Here is an 11,714-nt window from a genome sequence, read left to right as displayed (position 1 = left end):
AAGTCTTTTATTTTCGAAAATGGCAACCATAACCCAACCCTCTCGCTATCGCCGCCGCTGATCCACCCTCCTCACTTGCTCATAGGTTGTTTACCTACAACACGGACGGATATACATAGGTGAGCTAACGCTCAGCGAGAATAACTATACTCACAAAACAAGAGCAATAAATATGCATAGCCAGTTATTAGTATTTCACTTGCTAAATAGTGACACGTGATATCAAAAAGTAAAGTCTGACATATTTTAATTCGGGGTCCCCTAGAGTAGTCGTACCAATTTCAGTGTACACTTTTGTAACGAACTATAGGGCTGCAACCTCCCATAGAACGTCCCATCTATCTGATAAACTTGTGAGGAAATTCTCTAGGTGAGCCCTTGATTCGGCTCGAGAAGATCCTCTTGTTACCTCCTTGGATCGAGGCGGTACGACCCTCTTATTTACTTGTTAAACTTATTACTTGATTACGTCAAATGCAAGAACAACATAATTTATTGACATACTTGATAACATGCTTAGAATAAGAACATATTGTAGATAACATGCATAATTAAATCATAACACACCATAAACACATGAACATAACATATCAACATATCACACATATCAACAAAAACAACATATAAAGTCACATAACACAACTAAAACATATTGCATAGTCACAAATTTTTATTTTCGAACAAATCCGTGTTGTAGTGAGATTACTCTCACCTTCGCTTCGGAAATCACGACCGTTGGTCGAGGACGGCTCGGGAAAACTAAACGGGTCGGAAAAGCTACGCGGCTCGGAACATAATGTTGTCAATGGTGCCCACAAGAAGAGTTGTAGTCTTTATTTTGTACATTTAATGTAATAAAGTCTCATGAAGACTCTTGCTTGTAATTGCTTATCCATTAATAAAAAGTTGAAACGTTCATTCATTCCTCCTTGTCTGAAGCTTTATGATAAAACATTAGTCTTTAGTCCATAAACAAACTTAACAACTTACGAAGAGGCAAATGTAGATTTGCATGAACAAACTCTTCGTAGTTTGCTTAAAACGATATATTCGCAATCTAAGGGTCAAATGACTATTGACCTCAGTATGATTGTTAGGAGAATCTATGATGTCTGGTTATGGGGCATTGAGAGTTGGAGACTCTATAGTTCTTCTAGGTATCTTCCGAAGGTACTGAATTGACCAGTGCACTTCTAGAGACAAGATAAGAACAAACCATTTAACCTCTTATGTCTCGAAGTTACTACGTATGAATTGCATCGTGCTTACCTTAATCCTGAAATGAGACATGCCATTTCACAGCTTACGTATTCTCATTTGAGAAAGTCAGAGTTCGGACTCACTATGTGATTCTGAACAGGGCCTATTGGTGAAGTACTAAGATGTGAGAATGTCATGAGTAACTTTGTGAAGTTCTCATAGATATGGAATTCATGTACAAGATTGCTGAAATGCAATGTATATCACCTCATGCTTTGTTCCTTGGAATGTGAATAAATGAACTGGCCAATGTCCAAATTGAGTCTTGACTCTTTTGGATGAAACAATGTGACTTGTTAGCTCCTCGTCAATACATTGTTTCTAACTTATTCACAAGCGACAAAGGAGTTGAGGAAATAACAGCTAGAAGGGTAAAATGGTAATTTTGTAAATCCCGACTAGCTGATGATATTCATGAAGGGTAAACACTGATAATATTCTGTGGATCCACTCATTACAATTAGGTTGAATTCTTAAGTAGAAAATAAATTCATTTGAACCGAGAGATTTTCAGTGTCAACTCTTTAGTGGAGTCAGTTGACATTAAGCTAAACTTGGAAAAAGTTTGTGAACTTTTGAGTCCAAGTATTTAGCTCAAGCTTTGTACATTTGGATCCATGAGGTCACTGTCACGAATTACATCGAGTAGGAATAGTTAAACTAGAAGCTAAGTCAAAACAACAACGAGACAAGTTTTATGAAAATTGTCAAAAGGGTATTTTTTTGTCTTTTGAGACATAGGATGAAATGAATGTCAATAAATTTTTTGACAAGGTCATTTAATGACATGTATAACTCGGCCAATATTAGTTTTATTGGGCCTTGTGGATTAATTTCATTTCATAAGAATTTTATTGAAAATTCTTAATGGGCTTTTTTCATGTTGTCATGAACAAATATAAAAGCTTCTAGAAGCCTTTCTAGAGCATGTTGGGCGCCTACTACCCAAAGGAAAAGAGAGAATATTTTGTGCATGAATGTATCAAGATACTTGCCAAAAGAAAAAGAGGAAACAAATTTCCTTTAAGAGGCATAAGGGGATTTCGGCCATAAGGGTCAAGGGAGAAGCAAATAAAAGAGGAAACAAATCCAAGGACTTGCTTTGCAAGTCTTGGCCGTGTGACTCTAGGAAAAATAAGACAATATTTGCTCATGAATATGTGATATTCTATAGAAGATGAAACTACCTTATTGAAGGTGAGACCTCTCCTATAAATAGGAGCCTCATTCTTCACATTTCATTCATCCAAGTTTTAGAGATTTGAGAGCTTCTCTCTCTAGACTTGGCCGACTCCTCTCTCTCTCTTTCTATTCAATTTCGTTTTTGGTTTTGGCACCTAGGCCCTCATTTGACCTAGTGTTTTAGCTCTTCGACTTCAAGACTCGTTCTTAAGTCGTAGTGTTTAAAAGTGCCCACACACTAATTCCTTTTCTCTCGAGTGATTTAGTGATAGAAACTTTCGTGGTTGCTCGAGTTGCCGAGGATGGAAGAGAGACGTGTTGCGAGGGGAGACAAACGTTGCAACCTTTACCAAAAGCTTCTCAACGTTCAAGCTTCCAAAAGGTTAGTAATCTTTTATGCTCATTATAGTTTTTATTTACATGTGCTTGCTCTTTGTCTAGGTTAGTAAAAACGTTTTACTAGTTAAACGAAATTTTTTAAAATTCCGTCGCTTACCGAAGCGTTAAACTTTTTGTTAAACCCTAGATCGATTCCAACACCTAATCGATCGGAAAAATATTATTAAGCTACTGTTGAAAAGTTCTAAAGACAACTCAGGTTCTGAAAATTTTCAAAAACGACTTTCAAAGTGAAATTACCAAAATACCCTTGCCTATTAGGGTTTCGGTGAAAAATTAAAACTCTGAGAAAACTTCTGTAAAAATTCCAGTACGTATATAACATAATTTGGATCGCTTTTTGTAAAGGCATCACGGCCAAAATAAATTTTTTTTAACTATTTATTAAAAATAAAAGAAGTGCAAAAATCTAACTTTAAAATTTTTGTCAAAAACTGTTTGCGCACCGTTTTGAAAATAATAAGAAAATATTCTGTATTTGATAAAAATATTTGTAGATTAATGTTTTAGATAGAAGACATTTAGACCTAACTTGTCCAAAAAGAATCAACGCAAAACCAAATTTGTTGTATCCACAGTAAGCGTTTAAAGTCTGAAAATCGGGAATAGGTCTCAGGTCTGTGCACCGATTTGAAAATAATCAGAAAATATTATGTATTTCATTGGGCAAGCGTTTTAAGAAACCGTTTTCAAGGAAACCGAACCAGAGAGAAAGAAAACATACCTAATTAGAGCTACGAATTTTCAAACCAAGAGAGAGATATGAGAGGGAAAGCAGATAAGAAGCGTTAAAAGAAGAGGAGGGGATGTTTAAATATGACTTAATTAAACCCTAAAAGCCCAAACTCTAATCATACTTCTAATATTAATATATTAATTATTATTATTATTATTATTATAAAAAAACAAGATACACGTGAGCTGATATATATGTATATAAGTAATTTTTATTTATATATATACATATATATATATATAACTTAATATAACCTATATATATATTATATTACCTTATATATAGTAATATGTATAACTATATATATTTCATACGTACGTTAACTTTATAAATAAAGTTATAATGAAAGATACCACATCATTCTAAATCAGGACCTATGTACCAGAGCATACATGTGCTCGAACAAACAAGAACAGATTTTGTACTGCTTCTTGGATGTCTAAGAAGTACCTGGAGGAGTTCAAGGACAACGAGAAAAAAGCCTTGGAAATCATTGAAGGCTCTTATGTTCACCAATACGCCAGGTTGTGGGACTATGAAGCCGAGTTGAAGAAGACCAATCCAGGAACAACAATCGAGTTCTTAACAAAGGCAGATGAGGCAGGTAATCCAGTATTTAAGAGAGTTTACATTTGTTATGGTGGTTGTAAGGCAAGATTCAAAGCTGGCTGTAGGGCAGTGATTGGGTTGGATGGTTGCCACATCAAGGGACACCAAACTGGGCAACTTCTCACGGCCATATGAATTGATCCTAACAATGGCATGTTCCATGTGGCCTTTGCTGTTGTAGAGTCAGAGTGTAAAGAGTCTTGGGCATGGTTTCTAAATTATTTGGGAGATGACATCAACATCTACAATGGATACCATTGGACTTTCATAACAGACAAACAGAAGGGTTTGATAGAGGCACTCAATGGTATGTGAGAGGAGGGTTCTGTGCAAGCTGAGCATAGGCATTGTGCTCGTCACTTGCAAAGCAATTTCACTCGGGTAAAGTAAACTCTAACAGTTTCTAGTTTGAAATTTGAAATATGATTTCAGTAGCTTGCATAAGAAGTTAACAGTTTCTTGTTTGTGTGTAAAATTTGGTTAGGTGTTTAAGGGACAGTTCTTGAAAAACAAGGTCATGGCCGCAGCCAAGCAGTATTCTGTGGAGAAGTTTCACCAAGAGATGAACTTCATCAAGGATGAGGATGAGGAAGCCTACAACTGGTTGTGTGAGAAGAATCCAGTGCATTGGGCAAGAGCCAACTTCAGAACTACCCCAAGATGTGATATACTCCTTAACAACCTCTGTGAGTGTTTCAATGGTAACAGGGCTATTTTACTAGCTTGACAGAGACCCATATTGTCTATGCTAGAGAGGATTATGATGTATTTAATGAAGAGGATGACCAAACAACGCCTCGCTGTGGAGAAATGGCATGGGGACATATGACCTAGAATCTTCAAAATCATAGAGAAGAACAAGTCCTTGAGCGGTGAAAACATTGCAGAATGGTGTGGGGATTCATTGTATCAAGTTACACATCTGCATGGTCGCATGTATAGAGTTGACTTGGCATTGAAGACATGCTCGTGTGGTCGCTTTCAGTTGTCAGGTAATTGTCATGAACTTGTATTCATTGCACTGATAGTATTCATGTTATTAATCCTTGAATGTGTCAGGTATTCCTTGTGCTCATGCAATCCAGTGCATTTGGCAAAGGGACGAGCAACCAGAGAACTACATTAGTGAATCCTACAAGAAGTCAACATATGTCATGACCCGCGAGCGACAACTCGCCCACGAACCGCGACTGATCAACTCAAATCTGTACATAACTCATAATATAAACACATAAATTAAACATAATATCTCATAAGATTATATAATAAAATAGTTTGCGAAAATTCGGGGAAATTTTTCGCTTTTATAACATAGAGTCTTATAGCGACTCCTATACAAAGATGTTCTGGAACGTTTTATCATAAGATACTAACCCCCGATTAAGAAACCCCATAGCCCATAGGTCAAGGCAATACGCGCTCGGTCTCGGTCTTCAATCTCGTTTCCCGCTTACCAGCTTTTCTTTTATCTACATTACTAAGGGACATAAAACTATGAGTCGAATGACTCAGTAAGCGGGAGTCTAGCCTAGGAAAGAAAAGCAAGCTAATGCAAAACATGTGACGTGCAAACAAGCAAACAAGAATGCAGGATGCAGCTATCACCTATAAGTGACGAATGAGTGCGCATCCTAGAGTACTAGCCGTCCCGCAAGGTTATACACTTCTCACTGCTATAACCTCCGGTCCGACTAGAGACCGGTTTCAGACTTCGAGCAGAAGTCGTCAACTGATCTAAGTTTTAACACCTGTCTGGGATCCACTAGTGGTACTTTCTTCATCATGACGTCAGCGCCACTGGTCTCTGGCATAGTGAGCTCGCGAACCGCGACCTTCACCCACTAAGCCCCGGTATGCTCAAGGCAGCTTCCGGTGAGTCTTCCAGCTAACAATGAGCTCGCGATGCGCGACCTTCACCCATTGCTTCGAGTACTCGGCGCACGAACCGGCATGGTCCGCCAAGCACAAGTCATGGACTTGTGAGTACCACCGACATGAGTTTTAAAGTTTGGGTACACTGCAACTAGCAACGTACACGTTAAACTTATATACGGAAGAGCGTAACGGGATAAACCCCGAAAGAACTTATTGTTTCCCTTTGAAGCTCGTTAAGTGTTTTAAGTTGAAAGCTCGAAATGTGACTTCCGAACTCTATACTCTCGATTGAATTTGAGAGTCTATCGCTCTTCCGTCCTCTCGATTCTAACCTACTTCCTAGAGTTCGAAGAGAAGTCTAACTATACACAAAGCAAACGTGGCTGGTTCAAGTTAGCGTTTGAACCTAACGGGCGTACCCGAACTAAGTTTTCAAGCAAGAGTGGCCGAAGCCTTAACTTTCGAGTTTATTCATTTTAGGCTTTTACCTACTCTCGTTTACTAGCAAGCAAATGCACAAACAAACAGGACTATACCCTTGGTAAGTAGTTGACTTATGTCTCCTCACTTACCCGGAATTGTTCGACAGAAAGCTTGACGATTCCCGAAGATGTCTTGCTTCACACGTTCTTCGAGGCACTTGTCGAAACGTCGGAAGAACTAGCATCCGGAGTTGAACATTAGTTATTGGATTCGAGTTTACTTAAAGAGGATATGATTCGTTGTCGGGATTAGAGTTGGTTCGGAATTCGAGAATTTAATTTATTATTCCTCGGTTTTCCGGAAGTTAAACTTATTCAAGACTCGCGTACTCTCGTATCGAGAATGATACGAAATAAAGTTCAACGAGTAATCATGAGTCTTAAATAAATTAAATAATCCGAAATTAAAATAACCGAGAATTCCAAACGAATAATAAATTAAACTCACAAACGTTATTAAATAAATAATCATAAATTATTTATTTAAATACTGAAAATACATATCATGAAACAAACTATGAGTATTTAAACGCTATAAGCGATTTAAAACTCACGAGTTAATCGAGCTTTATTTCGATAACTCCTTTATCCCGATATCTTCAAAAACCGGCCTTGTCGCTTTCGACTCGTCGGGTTCCCGCTCGTCCGTCAAGATCTGTAATTCAAACCCGGAATCCCATAACGAGTTAACATCTTAATTCCAACTCTAATAAACTTCCAAAATCCAAATCCCGTTTTCATAACTTACAACCCGAACCCAAAACCAATTCAAGCGAACTCAACCCGAATCCAACTAACCGAAAACGTCCTAACACAACAACGATCACAAACATATCAAACCGAGGCTCATAAATCAATCCACAAAACAGTCTCAACACCTCACATGACCCAATATAGCTCACGGCTAAAACACACAACCAAACTAAACAATTTCAAAACCTCAAAACAAACCCACGGTCAAGCAACTACTCAACCCAAGGTATATAGGTTCTCAGATTTATCCTATCGGCCTCAGATAACAACAATTCATCACAAATCTGAAAACAAACCTTAAAGATTCACACGGCCAAGAGCAATCCCAATGAAAATTCGTCCAAAAATTCAACAAAATTCCAAACAGCCATTATCAACCAAAACTCAAGCTTTAAACAGGTTTAGAACGTCTCAGAATCATCACATAACTCGCAGAAATCAAAAGCCCCAACACAAAACCTAGTTTATCACATTTTCGGCCAAATTTCATACCAAAACCAAGAAAATTCATAACAACGCTCAAATCCGAGTTAGGAACATCTTTAATCAAGTCCCACAACCAATTAAAACCCATCAATTCCACTGATTTTGACTCGGATTCAAAATCCCCAATTTCACAAGCTATGAACCCTAGCTTTGAATCCAAACAAAGGAGAAGAAATCCTCACCTTAATCAGCGAAATCCCTTGCTTCCACTGCTTCCTCGTCCTCTTCCCGGTGATTTCCCCTTGCTCCGACGTCCCGGTGGTTCACGGCGAGCTCGCGACGGAGTGCTTCCTCGGCGTGGACGCGCGGCGACGTGGCTCGATGGCTTGATGGCGCGCAAAGAAGAAAGGAAGGAGAAGAGTGAGAGAGGATGGCAGTGATGATGAGGCTTGGTGATGGTGAAGATGGAGCTCGGTGTTGTTTTTTTTTCCTTTTCCTGGTTCTTTTGGCCGAGTGATGTGAGGAAGAAGAGGGAGAGAAGAGAGATGGAGACCGAGAATGAGAGAAAGAAAGAGAGTGATGAGGGGTGACGTGGCCGAGAAAGAGAGAGGGAGAGTGGAATCAGTGGCTACGTGGCATTCTCACGTTACGCCACGCGGTACAAGCGGTCCACTCAAACTTTGACACGATTCTCTTAAAACGACCCCTTTTTCCTCTTTTTCTTTCAATCTCATCCTTCAAAATGTTGCACATAAGTCCTTTTAAAATAAAATCTCACAATCATGTCCTTAATTAATTAAAAATAATCTTGAAAAATAACCGAGAAAATTAATATGATTTCTCGTTATTTTGAATATACTTAAGGGATCTCGGAATTTATTTTTTACTCTTGATATTTTTAAGTCTCCGAGTATGTTTCGAATAATAATATTGAATTACTCGAATATTCTCATTCCGAAATTCCATCGACCTTAAATATTTTCATTTTCCAAGATATTTAAAATTTAAGGACGTCTCATATGCAACAAGAATTTGAAATAAAACTCGTCCATTTTATTCAAATTCACAAGTCGAGCGTTTACAAAAGTTTATACATTACAATCCCTAACCCCTTAGAAGAGTTTCGTCCTCGAAACTTAGAATAAGGCAGGGTATTTCTTTTGCATTTCGCTCTCAAGTTCCCAAGTAGCTTCTTCTGTGGAGTGACTCTTCCAAAGTACCTTGATCAGAGGTATAGTCTTATTCCTTAAGACTTTCTCCTTACGATCTAGGACTGTGACGGCTGATTCTTCATATCTGATGTCGGGAGAAATTTCAACCTCTTGATCTTGTAGTACATGTGAAGGATCAGACATGTATTTCCGCAACATGGATACGTGAAACACATCATGGAGGTTGGACATAGACGGTGGTAGAGCTAGGCGATACGCTGCATTGCCTACTCGTTCCAGAATCTCGAAAGGTCCAACATATCTCGGGCTGAGCTTCCCTTTCTTTCCGAATCTCATGACACCACGCATCGGGGAAACTTTCAGAAAGACTCTATCCTGTTTCGAATTCTAATGGTCTTCTTCATTTGTCTGCATAGCTCTTTTGGCGACTCTCAGATGTTTTCATTCGGGCTCGAATCGTCTTGATCGCCTCTGTAGTTTGCTCCACCACTTCAGGTCCGAACAGCTTGCTCTCGCCAGCTTCATCCCAATGAATTGGAGAGCGACACTTCCGTCCGTAGAGGGCTTCATAAGGAGCCATTCCGATTGTCGCTTGATAACTGTTGTTGTAGGAGAATTCGACCAAAGGGAGATAACGACTCCATGAGCCGGGGAAGTCTAAGACACATGCCCGAAGCATATCCTCCAACACTTGTATCGTGCGTTCACTCTGACCATCTGTTCGGGGATGAAAAGCAGTACTGAACTTCAATCGTGCTCCCAAATTCTCATGTAGACTCTTCCAAAATTTGGAAGTGAACCGAGTATCTTGGTCGGATACGATTGAATTAGGAATTCCATGGAGACGTACTATCTCGTTGATATATAGTTCAGCAAGCTTATCCACCGTGTGAGTGGTTTTGATAGGTAGAAAGTGAACTGATTTGGTTAATCTATCAACAATAACCCGGACAGAGTCATGACCAGCAGTGGTTTTTGGCAAACCTGACACGAAATCCATCGTTATCTGCTCTTATTTCCACTGCGGAACCTCAAGGGGTTGAAGCATTCCTGCTGGTTTCTGGTGTTCTGCCTTGATTTCTTGACAAGTTAAGCACCTTTGAACAAATGCAGCTACATCTTTCTTCATTCCTGGCCACCAATAGACCTTTTTTCAGGTCCTGGTGCATCTTAGTCACACCGGGATGCACAGAATATGGCGTTCCGTAAGCTTCTTTCATCAACTGCTGCGAGCTCTAGATCATGCGTAGGGTATCGAGTTTCATAATCCTTCAGCTGTCGCGAGGCATAAACAATAACCTTACCATGCTGCATTAGAACCGCGCCTAATCCTTGTTTAGAGGCATCACAGTAGATCGCGAATCCATCAATTCCTTGTGGAATGGTGAATACTGGCACGGTTGTTCAGCTCTTGGAAACTCTTTTCACACGTCTCGGTCCAGAGGAACTTATGTTCTTTACGGGTTAATTGAGTCAGAGGCATGGCCAACTTAAAGAATCCTTCTACAAACTTCCTATAGTAGCCAGCAAGACCCAAAGAACTCCTTATTTCAGTGACCGTCTTTGGCTGACTCCACTGCCTCACGGCTTCCACTTTAGCAGGATCTACCATGATACCAGCGCTACTGACAACATGGCCAACGAATACTACACGCTCCAGCCAAAATTCACACTTCGAGAACTTGGCGTATAGTTGCTTTTCCCTCAGCCTGCTCAGCGTTAGCTCCAAATGCTGCTCATGCTTTTCGTTAGTTTTCGAGTAGATTAGAATGTCGTCGATGAACACGATCACGAACTTATCCAGAAAGTCCTCAAATACTCTGTTCATCAAGTTCATGAACGCTGATGGCGCATTAGTTAAACCGAACGACATTACTAAGAACTCTTAATGACCATATCAAGTTCGAAAAGCAGTTTTCTGGATGTCTTCATCTCGAACCTTACGCTGATGGTATCCCAAACGCAAGTCAATCTTCGAGAACACTGTCGCTCCTGACAGTTGATCAAAAAGATCGTCGATCCGCGGCAACGGATACCTGTTCTTGATCGTTATTTGGTTTAATCCACGGTAGTCAATACAGAGTCGTAGAGAACCATCTGCTTTCTTAACGAACAAAATTGGCGATCTCCAAGGTGAATGACTTGGTCGTATGAATCATTTCTCAAGCAACTCTTATAGCTGCGTCTTGAGTTCCTTCAATTCTACTAGAGCCATACGATATGGAGCCTTCGATATCGGAGCTGTGCCTGGAATGAGCTCTTTATTGAACTCCACTTCCCGATCAGGAGGTAAACCTGGAAGATCTTCTGGAAAAAAAAATATCAAGGAAATCTCTAGCAACTATCTCCTGCGACTGCGGCTTGACCGTCTTCGTGACATTTACCACGCTTGCAAGGTATCCAGCGCATCCCTGATGCATCATCTTCACGGCCTTCGGTGCTGATACGATCGAAAAACTCGATTTCCGAGAGGAACCTTGGAACTGCAGCGGTCCAAATCCTGGGTTCTGGAAACAGAACTGATTTCTTTCGGCAATCTATGATTGCATGGTGGGTACTTAACCAATCCATTCCGAGGTTTACGTCATAGTCCACCAATTCCATTTCTATCAAGTCTACTTTCATTATCGGTTCATGAGCTCGGATGGGCACATCTCTATACCAGTATAACGACGGGGACTTTTCTCCAGAAGGCGTAGCTGTAACGAACAGGTACGAGAATTCCTTTTGATGCTCACCTAACTGATCAGACTTCCTAGATGCGATGAATGAATGTGTGGCTCCTGAATCTATCAATGCATACATAGAGAAGGAATCCAT

General features: G+C 39.8%; 1 protein-coding gene across 1 annotated transcript; it reads right to left on the bottom strand.

Annotated features, from left to right (window-relative positions):
• Window positions 1-11,067: 11,067 nt before the first annotated feature.
• Window positions 11,068-11,714, bottom strand: LOC149387697 (uncharacterized). Its single transcript, XM_089622225.1, has 2 exons — window positions 11,279-11,714; window positions 11,068-11,201 (listed from the first exon to the last, which is right to left on the bottom strand). The coding sequence occupies exons 1-2, from the start codon at window positions 11,712-11,714 to the stop codon at window positions 11,068-11,070; spliced, it is 570 nt and encodes a 189-aa protein (XP_089478351.1).

The sequence above is a fragment of the Urtica dioica genome, chromosome 8 (genome assembly GCF_054948205.1).
Source record: "Urtica dioica subsp. dioica isolate 48M chromosome 8, U.dioica_male_clone48M_v1_H2, whole genome shotgun sequence".
NCBI classification, from domain to species: domain Eukaryota; kingdom Viridiplantae; phylum Streptophyta; class Magnoliopsida; order Rosales; family Urticaceae; genus Urtica; species Urtica dioica.
This window is presented reverse-complemented; position numbering and strand designations above follow the sequence as displayed.

Excerpts from the sequence above, each read along its gene's own strand:
- LOC149387697 (XM_089622225.1), bottom strand. The coding sequence starts at position 11,714 with ATGGATTCCTTCTCTATGTATGCATTGATAGATTCAGGAGCCACACAT. Across the intron at positions 11,202-11,278 it reads CTGGATACCTTGCAAGCGTG|AAGATCTTCCAGGTTTACCT; the intron begins GTAAATGTCACG and ends TTTTTTTTCCAG.